Here is an 11,209-nt window from a genome sequence, read left to right as displayed (position 1 = left end):
ATGGGATCTCACACCTTATCCAGGAGCCTCCCAGGGCCATCCAGTCACTTCAATGAGTGTGTTTGGCTGTGAGGCCCGATGGGAGCACTGGGAGGTCAGTGGGCCAGAGATCACTGTGGGCTGGAGAAGAGGGGATAAGAGGCTTCACACAGAGGACGCCAGGTGGGCAGCTCAGATGACTCAGCCATTCCCCCACCTGGCTGGAATGTTTCAGGCAGGACTCAGATCCTGCTGACAGACTGACCATGAGATCACAGCCTCTTCTGAGGCTGACACACCACTCTGTATTCCTCCCAATCTGGAAACCACACCAGAAAAGGCATCCCCACACCTCTGTCCCCCACCAACAACCTGTCTTTGTTCATAGAGGCCTCGTCGGCCTTGGAGACTGGAGTCTGAAGCCCCCTGCATTCTCCCTGTTTATTAGTTGGGAGTCTTTCAGGTACAGATGACAGAAAACCCAACCTGAACTAGCCTAAACCGGGAGGAAATTTGCTGGCTTGTTTAACTGAATATTCTGCATGGCTGGACTGAAGCCCTCAAGCAATGTCATCAGAATTGAGGTTCCTCTGCCTCTTGACTCAGTTCTGCTCCTCACTGAGTAGTCTGCAGCCTCATCTTCCCAGCCTCTTAAGTTCAAATCCCTGAGGGACCAAACCATATGTTTCTTTCCTTTCCGGCAACCCAAAAAAATAAATAAAATAAAAAAATAAAAAATCCCAGAACTCCTTCTGATTGGATGACTTGGGTCATGTGCCAACTCTGACCCAACCAATGCAGCCAGGGCACCTCAGGTCACTGATTGGCCCAGACCAAGTCACGTGTTCTGCCCTGGGGCTTGTCTGAGTGTGCTAGAGGGGAAGTTCAGAAAGAAAGCTATGGCCTGGTGGCTTACGCCTGTAATCTCAGCTACTCAGGAGGCTGAAGCAGGCGAATCGCTTGAACCCGGGAGGCAGAGGTTGTAGTGAGCCGAGATCACGCCACTGCCCTGGGCGACAGAGCTAGACTCCATCTAAAAGAAAACAAAGCTGGACGTTGCTTCAGGGCATTACTGCCAAGAAAAGGGTGAAGGAATGGCTGCTGGTAACAAAAATAATAGATGTCCCCTGGGACCTTATGGAATCCACCAGCAGCTCCTTTCAGTAAGGGATCTGCTCCCTGCCCAGAGCCTCACAGTAGGGTCCTCACATGGGTGCTTGTAAAATGAGGTTGCTCTAAGTGACCACCTGGTACTTCTTGTTGCTGTGGGTGACAGCCTTGACAGAGAATCCATGGAGGCACACCATCGATCCTTGGCTGTGCTCAGGACTTCATGGAATCCACACCAGTCACTGGCTGCCAGGCCTTCTCTGCAAACGATGCATGTGTCATTCACCCAGTATATAAATAGGGTCAGTGTGCCAGGCGGCCTTAAAATGTTTCAGCCATGTTTCCTAATCTGTGCTTCCTTCACCTCTCTGAGCTCAGGGCAAACCCATGAGCATAGGCTGAGGTATCCCGAGAGGAAGAGCTCAGAGCACAGCTCTGCCCCATTCCCTGGCTGGCTCTGCCCATGCCTCCACGGGCTTGGGGTACAGGGAGGACAAGCAGCGACACTGCAAAACTGACCACACTTGCATCCAGGAGATAGGCTGCTGGGCAGACAGGTTGGGCATAGCAGGGGGCCAGGCCTGTGAGGCCCAGCCAGACTGAAGCAGGCCCCAAATAACATGGGGCCCAGGGATTCCATCCTCATGAAGCCGCTCCCACCAGGAGGGGACCACGCAGCGGCCAGGGCCCTGAGGCAGGCAGGGCTGGCCTGTATCTAAGACACAGGCATCCAACCCGCAGAGGTGGCTCGGTAGAGGCAGGCTAGGGCCCTAGAGGGACTGAGATCTGGGAGGAGTTATGAAGGGCCAGAGGCTGAGGATACCGACCCCAGGGCTTGTGATAGCAGTAGAGGAAAAGCAGTACTGGATCCTGGGACTGTGTAGCCCACAGCCAAGAGAGCCAGGAAGTAGAGCTGGGAGCCCCTGACTCCCCGCCCCCCAATCTAGTGACTAAGTCATTCTAGTCATTCCAGTGAACGCCCCCCATTCAAACTCTCAAACTCCCCTAGTGTGCACTCAGGGCAGCAGTCCCAGTGAGGATATGTTGGGTCCAGTGACGGTGTGTGGAGTCCAGCGAGGGAGCGTGGAGTCCAGTCAGCGAGGGAGCGTGGGGTCCAGTCAGCGAGGGAGCGTGGGGTCCAGTCATAGAGGGAGCGTGGGGTCCAGTCAGCGAGGGAGCGTGGGGTCCAGTCAGCGAGGGAGCGTGGGGTCCAGTCAGCGAGGGAGGTGGAGCCCAGTGAGGGAGGGTAGAGTCCAGTGAGGGAGGTGGACTCCAATGAAGGTGTGTGGTGTGCAGTGAGGGTGTGTGGAGTCCAGTGAGGGAGGTAGAGTCCAGTGAGGGAGGGTGGACTCCAGTGAGGGTGTGCGGTGTGCAGTGAGGGTGTGTGGAGTCCAGTGAGGGAGGGTGGAGTCCAGTGAGGGTGTGTGGAGTCCAGTGAGGGTGTGTGGAGTCCAGTGAGGGAGGGTGGAGTCCAGTGAGGGAGGTAGAGTCCAGTGAGGGAGGTAGAGTCCAGTGAGGGAGCATGGAGTCCAGTGAGTGAGGGTGTGTGGAGTCCAGTGAGGGAGTGTGGAGTCGAGTGAGGCTGTGTACAGTCCTCCATGAGGGCCTGCATTTTCTGTGTGCTGTACTTGGTGCTAGAGATAACTGAGGAACAGGCCCACCCCAAGAGGGCAGTGTACACACCAAGCATGTGAACAGAGCATGGCAGGAGCACCTGTGGCCACAGGGACGCCCAAGACCGTGGAAGAATGGACCCCTGCTTCCAGCTTTAGTTCCACATAAAGGACTCAGTCCTTAGGAGGGGGCATCAGTCGCCCAGAGGAAGGCCTGGGAAATGACCACTGACTGTCACATCTGACTGGGGTTCCAGCAACACAGAGGGAGAAAGGTCTTGTTTGGGTGAGGGGATCAGGGTGGTGGAGGGTGACTGACATTGCCTACCTTGGGACCAGGGCCCACTGAAGGGTCTTTCCTGGACGGAACAGAATTCAGGGGCACGCTTTACAGTTCCTCTGTGTCCACCAGAGGGCACTCATTCCTTGCTAATCTTTTAACCCGGGCTCCAGTGGGAGGCCATTCGGGGACTTTGGGAGTGGTATCAAGGTGACTCCGAGCCCTGAGGCATATCCTCAGGCAGTGGTTAATTCTGTGCTAGGTTCAGGACTAGGGGCAAGTGTGTTCTGCTAGAAGCAGCAAATGCTGTTCCTGGCCAAACCTTTGGTTGGATGAGGCAGCTCAGACAGCGGAGGCAGTAAGCTCTGCTGATGTTAGGTGTCTCAGGGGGACCCTAGCAAGGCAGCCCTGGGCCCTGGCTCATGCCTCATCCTATTGTTGCCATTTTGCAGAGGAGGGGATTGAGGACCACAAAATTCAGTTACTTGCCTCATGCTAACATGGCTGCCATGTCTGTGTGCAGACCCCCTTTCAGGGGGCCTTGCCATAGTGGTTCTGAGCAGGACCGCAGCCTGAAGGAGCTGGGTTAGACCTGCTCTCAGCTCCAAGCGCTGCCTGCCCTGTGTGGCCTTCCTTCACAGCCTTCGCCTGCACTCCTGCCTTAGAGACATCCTCCTGGGCGACAAGCTTGGGAACATTGCAGTACTGAGTTGCCTTGAGTGGCAGAACAGAGAGGAGCCAGTGTTTTGGCTCCAGACCCTCCCTTTCTTCCCTGGATGAGCCATGATGCAGATACCCAAGCTGTGCAGAGGGTGTGGGGTAGACACAGGTCAGAGGGTCCTTCCTACCTAGGCCTCAACCTGCCCCTGATCCTGATGGCAGCTGCCTGGGGACATGCTGAACAAGCGGCCTGAGCAGCCCCATGAGGGTGACTAAGCTCCAGTCAGAGAAGGGCAAGGTCCCCCCAGAACTCTGGCGGTGTGAACCACAAAGGTGGGGGAGGGGCATAGAATGGAGCGGACATGGGGTCAAGGGGCAGGCAGGGGGAACTGGTCTCTCTTGCTCTCTTAAATGCACCCATTTCCCTCCTTCCCGGCGTCTCCCTTAACCCAGGCCAGGCCTCTGCAGACACTTGAGTCTGCTCCTGGGAGTTTTCCTACAAGCTCCTTGATGGCTTCCTCAGGTCCTACCTGGGCAACAGGCCCACTGGCAGTGCCTATACAGGCCCCTGCCCCTGCAGCTCTCATTGGAGGATCCCAGAAGGTTCTTGGTGAGCTCTTATCCTCACCTCCACCTCTGAAGGCATGAGCTGGTAGCACTTCCTCCAGTTGGTTATCCTGACCCACTGCTCACAGCTCGTGTGTGAAAATTCAAACAGCACAATAACTTCTCCAACCATGTTCAAGGAGCAGGGTGGGCCTGCCCAACTAAGCTAAGGGACCTGGAGACCAAAGGTTGGATGACGGCCAGGCTGCACCAGTGCCAAACCAAAACCCTAGGCATCCTGAGGCCGGCAGGTACCACACGCCGCCGGCAGGGGGAGCCACGTCATGGAGCTAACCCGGTGAGGCCTGCAGAGGCAGCCACCACTTGGAGGAGTCTCGGGAAGCTTGGCAAGCTCCCTTTTGGCCTGTACCATCACCACCCTGCGCTCCACAGAATGGCAGTCCCGTGTGGCCTGTTTCCAGTGTCTAGGACTGCATACCCCCACACCTCCAGGGCACCAGAGTCCCCATGTGGCACCCAGTGATGAAGTCCTCCTCCCCAGTTAAGGCTTCTTAGGACAATCACTGACTGCCCCAGTAGGCAGCCCCCCACCCAACTGCAGCTCAGTCCCTGCCCACCCACCAGACTGCTGCCCATCACAGGGCATATCCAACTGCCTCCCAAAAGGTCTTCAACCCACTGTCCCCGGGATCCTCCCCATCCTATCCTCATGCCCTGGAAGGTCTGAAGAAACTGAAACAGAAAAACTAGGCTTGAGACAGCTTTGTTAGAACAACTCAGCAAAATAAAATTCCTGTTTATTGTTGGACAACATTGTTTCACACATACATCAAACAGGCCAAAAAAAATAAACAGCAACTTCATAGACAAAAAAGGAAAAAAAAGAAACCTTTTATCTTTGGCCTTTTTAACCATCTCATACAAACCAACTACTTATAGTACAGCTAAGTACATACACAAAAAAGTTACTGGAATGCTCGGAATAAGATTGTTTTTCTGTTGTCGTTTTTGCTTTTTTTACAAGGTTTTTTTTCTCCTTTGAGATTATAATGAACATGGTCACACCACAAGTAAAGTCAGAAGTAGGACAGAGAACGCTCCGAAGGCTGGTTTGGTCATCCGAGATCATTAAAAATGGCTGACCCTAACAATATGTACAAAAATATAAAATGTAAATAAAAAATACAAACAAATTTCCTTTTTAAAGTACTTTTAAGAAAAAAAGCAGGGCCTTGGAAGTTTTGGTTCTTTTTTCCTCCCCTGTTGCAAATTCTCATGGTTTGGGTGGGGTGGTGGAGAGCGCGTGTCATCTGCGGGTGGCACTGCCCACGGTGGGCGGGCGGGCGGGCCTCTCTACTCGAAGGTGACCACGTTTAGATTCTGAGACGGGAAGTGGAGGGTGAATAGGTCACGGCGGCCTTTTTTTTTTAGTTTAACTTTTCCTTTTTTGCTGTCTAGTCATCCTCGTCAGTCTTCTGCTTCTTGGTATCAACATCGTCATCCTGGGCAGAGAAAGACTGTCAAAGGCCCCTCCAACCCCAGGGGCCCTACCCAGCCCACTGCCTCAGCTCCCACAGGCAGAGCAAGAACGAGGGACCCTCAGCTCCACAGCCCAAGGCCTTTGCTCTGGGAAGTTGAGCCCAGCCCTGTTCCTTCCTGTTCTTAAGATTCAGGACCACACAGTGGCCAATGTCAGAAACAGTCCCTCCGTGGCTTGAGCACCTCCACTAGAGGTAGGTGGGGAGACCCAGATGCCAAACCCCCCTTCTTCTCAAGCCAGAACCCACCTCATCATCTTCAGCTGCCCGCTTGCCCGTAGCTGACTCAGCTTCCTCATCTTCATCTCCATCCTCTTCCTCACCTGGAGAATCAAAGGCCAGGTAAACCACACTTCCCTCCCACTGTGGCTCCTGGGGAAATCCCGAGGAACATGTGGCGGACTGCAAGGTCCCTGCCCTGCCTCTGCTGCCTGCAACTGGGCCCAATCAGGACACACATGCCCACTGCACAGGTGGGAATCTCCAGAGGACAGAGGCCCAAGCAGCTGCACCCCAAGAAGCTAGCCCAACAGATCAGTGGCTTTCAGAGCTGCACGAAACAAACTTTTAGGTGTGCGAGTGAGTGTGAGTGGGCATGGGCACAGTTCCTTGTCAGGGAGACCCTCCCTGACTCTACAGGTGGGTGCCCACGGTCATGTGGTCCACTGGCCCCAAGTACCATGGTCCCACTCCCAGGAGCCCCAACTCCTTCCCCTTCTGCCAGACAAGACCAAGAAAAAGTACCTGAAAACGGGAAGACAGACAAGGCTACTCACCATCACCTTCTTCTTCCTCCTCCTCTTCCTCCCCACCTTCTTCCTCTTCTTCATCTACCTCATTGTCAGCCTCTTGCTCCCCATTTTCCTCATTCTCCTCGACAGAAAACAGACCACGTTCTTTACCAGCTGGCCCAGGGATGGACAGAGCGTTGCTCCTGATGCCCAGTCTCCCACCAGAGGCTGCCAGCTACATCTACAGCCCAGCCAAGCCCACCCCAGAGGCCCTTCTCCAGTCAACACCCTCCAGGCTCCATCATGAACCCTGCACACTAACTGCCCCAAGGCAAGGGCAAGGGCTTCCCCCACCCTGGGACAAGCCCAAACTCAGACTACCGGAGCTCCTCTTAACCTATTCTTGTTCAGGCGCTGCTCGAAAGGTTTTTATAAATATTTAACTAGCAATATTCGCGCCTCGGGTAAAGCTCACTGGCTACGATACTGCCACTGTGCAAAGCTATATATATATATGTTTAAAGTAGAGGAGGAAAAACTGCGGGGCGGTAGCTGCCAGGGCTCAGGAGCAAGGCGGACACTCACAGCATTCCCGTTAGCAGGGGCGTCTCTTCCATTTTCTGCCTCTTCCACAACTTCCTTCTTCTCCTTTAAGTCCTTCAAAAGGGAAGAAGGAACCAGTAACCAGTAAGTCTTCCGAGCAACCCCAGGGTAAGCAAAGGCGCTGAGAACTACTGGTCTGTTGTGTCCATCCCAAATTAAGAGTCGCACGCGACACGTGGAGAAGGGCCTAATGTCCCTGCGGTCCCTCTCCCACTGGTCCCTTTCCCACTGGTCCGGTGAAAGGAAGGCCGGCGGGGGCATCTATCTGTGATCGGGTTTCCCATCCTTTAAGGCCCGCTACAGCGGCCCCTGTGGCGGTTCCCACTGCCCCCTGGCGCTTCCTAGGAAAGGAGCCATGTGGCGCCACAGCCCCAACCCGTCGGGCCGGGTGGACGAGCCCCGGACACTCACGCCCATCAGCCTGCTTCCAAGTGCAAGGAACCCGCCCCTCGAGCCGTCTAGGAAGGTGGCAGGCTATGTCCCAGAAATAAATAAGGCAAGGAGGGAGGGGCCTGCGCTCGGGGAGGGCCCCACGGGCGCGCCAGCCTGGAAGACCCGCGAGAACGCACCGCCCCGGCCAGATCAGGTCTCTGAAAAAAACCAAAGCACACCGACCCCCAAATCCGACCGCTATTCCTAGAGGCCGCAAACCGCCGCTTGGCGGTGCCCCAGGCCGGGGCCTGCCTCCGGAGTAACCAAGTCCCGGCCTCCCCGCGAGGGCTAAGGGTCCCGACCGCACCTCGTGGGTGGGACTCCGCCCAGGATCCAAAAGGCAGCGCCGCCCCGGGCGCCCGGTAATTTTTTCCACACGACACAGCCGCCAATACCAACAGGCGTCCCGGCCTGCGGGACCCCTCGGCCCACCTGTCGGCCCACCCCGCTCCCCGGACCCCGGACCCCAGCTCCGCCCGCTCTCGCCCCCTGGCGGACAAAGTCCCGGGGAGCTGTGGGGGCAGGGAGGTCGCGGCGCGCAGGCGCGCATCCCCCGCCCGGCGGGCTTTGCGCGCGGGCCTCTGCACGCACCGCGCGCAGGGAGCACGTGGCTCGGGGCCGCCGAGTGCGTCCCTTGCCTTGGAGACTCCGGGCGGATAGGCAGAGCGCACAGTGCCAAGCGCGCGGGTGGCGCGTCGGTCGGTTGGCCTCTCGACTCGACGCCCCACTGCCGCCACCGCGGCAGGCCCGAATGTCTGCATATGCCGGGCCAAGTCCCGCGGGAGGTCGCCCCGAAGTCCGCCGGGCTGCTTAGGTCCGAGACCGTCGGGGATGCGCCTCTCGGGCTACTTCATCGCCCTCGCGGGAAGTCACCTTTCGGTGCTTCTCAGAAAATCGAACACCCAGGCCCCGCAATGGGGACGGTGTTCTCCCCCAACAAACTGGTTCCCGGACTGAGCCCAGAAGGGGCCACTGAGAGCCCCTACGGAGATACCGGGCCCGAGCTCCGCTGTGCCAAGAAGTCGGCACTGCGAGAGCCAGAGGTGACGCCAGGGGCACAAGAGTTAAGGAGACGCCAAGGTGACTCGCGCCAATCCCCGCAGGGGCACGAGGGGCGCGGACGAGGGCCGAAAGATGAAGAAAAAGCCAGTCAGTCTGAGCGCGCTGCGATCCCGCCGAGGGCGGAGACGCTACCCAGGGCGGGCAGTGGGACCGAGGCGGCGCCGACAGCAGGAGCCGAGCCGCGCCAGCCGCTCAGGACCTCACAGCCGAGAGCGGTGAACCCGCCACGGGGCCCGGGCGCCCCCCCAGTTCGACCCTACCATCGGCCTGTCGCGGCCGCCGTGTTGGCCCGCGTCGCCCCGAGCTGCGGCGCACACGGTACTCCCGGGCAGCCGCGGGGGGCGCCCATCGTCGCCCTAGCGCCGTGCTTCACTTTCTCTTTCCTCCCTGCGGCGCGTGGGCTCTCGCCTCCTCAGCCAAGCCCGGCACCGCGGGTGCATGACTGAAGCTGGGCGGCCGCTCCCGGCGCACTCGCCTCGAAGGGCGCCCACCCCCGCCTCCCAGAGCGCCCAAAGCGGATAAGCCCGTCACACCTCCGCGGGGACTGCCGACGTCGCGGCCAGCCGGCCCGTCGCCCCATCCGCCTTATTGGGGCTTAGTCCAGATAAACCACCTCAGGTCCGCTGCAGGGCGCGAAACCGGCAGCCTGGCGCCGAACAAAGAGCAGCGCGGCCGGCGGGCGCTCGCCGCCACTTCCCGCGGCCGGCCCGCGCCCCAACACGCGCCCCCCAGCACTTCCGATTCCCAACGCGCTCGAGTTTCAAAGTTATTTCCGTGCGCCCGGCGGGCCGGCGACCCCCAGACAGGCCCTTCCCCTCCCGCCGCCACTCAGACGGCTCACAGACGAGTTTCGAGAGCCGTGAGCGGGCCTCGGCGCCTAGCCCTCGGCCCCTGAGGGCGCCCGGCCCACTCCCCGACGGGCATCACGTCTGCCCGCGGCGGTTCCCGCCCCCTCCCCCGCACCACACAAAGAGTGGGCTGCCTGAGGGCACCGCGCCGGGGGCGGGCCATTTCCCCGAGAGAGGGAGCAACAGCGGGCTTGAGGCAGTCCAGCTGCTGCGCGCCAAACACCGCCCGGGCGGCGGCGCGCGGACCCCGAGGGGGCGGGCGGCGTCCAGCCTCACCTTGGTGGTGATTTCGGAGCTGGTGTCTACGGCTGCGTCTGACATGGTGGGGCACGCCGGTGATCCGATGCAGGGGATTTAAAAAGAAAGCGAGAGTTCAGGGACTCTGGCGATAAAGCTGCCGGAGTCCGCGGCGGCGGAGGAAGCGCGCGGCGGAGGCGGCTGCGGCGAGCAAGGAGGCGGACGAGGAACAATGCAAAGATGGCTTTTCAGAGCAGCCAGTGGGGGACTCACGCGGCGCCAGAAGCTTTAATATAGATTAGTGGGCGGCGCTCGGCTTCCCATGCCCGGCCGCTATTGGCTGAGCGCAGGGAGCGGGCGCTCGCTCATTGGCTCGATTCCGAACAATGGACAAGCGTGCTTAAAGCGGCAGTGCCCCGGCGCGTCCCGCGCTGCGCAGTCGCCGGTCGCACTGTCATTCAAGGCCTGATTTTGCCGGGTCTCAGCGGCGCCGAGTCCGCGGGGGAGGGGTGCGCGAGCGCGTTCCGGACGCGCGCTCCCGCAGCTGTTTTGCTGGGGCTGCTGACGCAGAAAGCCAAAGCGCGGCAAAGCTGCCCGCCCAGCCCCCTTCCCCCTCCCTCCCGCCCTCCCCGCGACTGCTCGGAAGGAGGGGGAGGGAAGAGGGGGCGGCGGCGGGCGCACGACGGCTGCCAGCGCGGGGGAGGGGACGGCGGGGTGCTGGGCCGCTCTCGCCCCGGGCGGTGCCCAGCGCAGTGCCCGCGGAGGTGCCCGCCCCCCGCGCCTGGGCGCCTTCGACCAAGGATTGTCCCAGTGCAAGTGGACGGCAGCCCCACGACGAGCAACGAGGTCCCGAGGCCGAGACCCGGGCACCTGGGCCGCCCCGTCTCTCTGCCATATCCTCGTGCCCGCCCAGGGCAGAGCACCCAGTCTTGTGGGCAGGCGACCCAGTTTGCCCACCATCAGGTCCGGCGTCCGTCGGCCAAGCCAGTCGAAAAGCAGGCACCGGGTCAAGCGCACAGAGGGATTCATGTATCAAGGGGACTCGATGCCCGATGCCGCGATGCGCGATGTCCCTCGAGTGGGATAGTCCGCGGGTCCCTCACGGCATAGCGGTCCCCTCACTCTAGGGCTCTGGTTAGGGTCTGTCCCGAGCGGTCACTGCCGTCGCGACAGCTTCAGGGCAGCCTCCTCCAGGGGCCCGCCGGGTCATCGAGTCTACCCTTCTCCCACCCCACTGCTGGACTGCGATGGGCACATGAACATTACAGAGTTACTCGGGGAAAATAATCATCTCTTGAGCCAATTGGGCTAATCTTTGGGGACTGCCTGAAATTTGGGGGGCCATTAGAGAACCATGCGGAGCCCCGAGAAAGGAGAGCATCAAGACGCCACACTCAAGATGGCGCCGGGCTCGGCAAGGGTGGCGTGACGTTGCGATCTAACTCATGTGGGCGATCTGACAACAGCTGGCTACGCCAGCCTTATCGCCACCGCACTTGGCTGTCGAACTAAGAGATCGGTTGTGTGGGGAAAAAGACCAGAATAGGTG

The 11,209-nt window shown here is 59.4% G+C and overlaps 1 protein-coding gene and 1 pseudogene across 2 annotated transcripts; both read right to left on the bottom strand.

The window, feature by feature from the left end:
* Positions 1–4,985: 4,985 nt before the first annotated feature.
* LOC105473927 (prothymosin alpha) lies at positions 4,986–9,944 on the bottom strand. Of its 2 annotated transcripts, none has more exons than XM_011728137.2 (5): positions 9,700–9,944; positions 7,064–7,135; positions 6,524–6,620; positions 5,997–6,070; positions 4,986–5,711 (listed from the first exon to the last, which is right to left on the bottom strand). In XM_011728137.2, exons 1-5 carry the CDS (start codon positions 9,742–9,744, stop codon positions 5,664–5,666), a joined length of 336 nt encoding a protein of 111 aa, XP_011726439.1. In that variant the 5' UTR covers positions 9,745–9,944; the 3' UTR covers positions 4,986–5,663. The 2 variants fall into 2 exon arrangements, with proteins under 2 accessions (XP_011726439.1, XP_011726440.1); XM_011728138.3 differs by having other exon boundaries at positions 6,524–6,617; positions 9,700–9,943.
* On the bottom strand, positions 6,901–6,982 carry LOC112425231 (U4 spliceosomal RNA; annotated as a pseudogene).
* Positions 9,945–11,209: the final 1,265 nt, after the last annotated feature.

The sequence above is a fragment of the Macaca nemestrina genome, chromosome 11, assembly GCF_043159975.1.
Source record: "Macaca nemestrina isolate mMacNem1 chromosome 11, mMacNem.hap1, whole genome shotgun sequence".
NCBI lineage: Eukaryota > Metazoa > Chordata > Mammalia > Primates > Cercopithecidae > Macaca > Macaca nemestrina.
This window is presented reverse-complemented; position numbering and strand designations above follow the sequence as displayed.

Excerpts from the sequence above, each read along its gene's own strand:
- LOC105473927 (XM_011728137.2), bottom strand. The coding sequence starts at position 9,744 with ATGTCAGACGCAGCCGTAGACACCAGCTCCGAAATCACCACCAAG. Across the intron at positions 7,136-9,699 it reads GCTCCGAAATCACCACCAAG|GACTTAAAGGAGAAGAAGGA; the intron begins GTGAGGCTGGAC and ends TCCCTTTTGAAG. Across the intron at positions 6,621-7,063 it reads CCCCTGCTAACGGGAATGCT|GAGAATGAGGAAAATGGGGA; the intron begins GTGAGTGTCCGC and ends TTTTCTGTCGAG.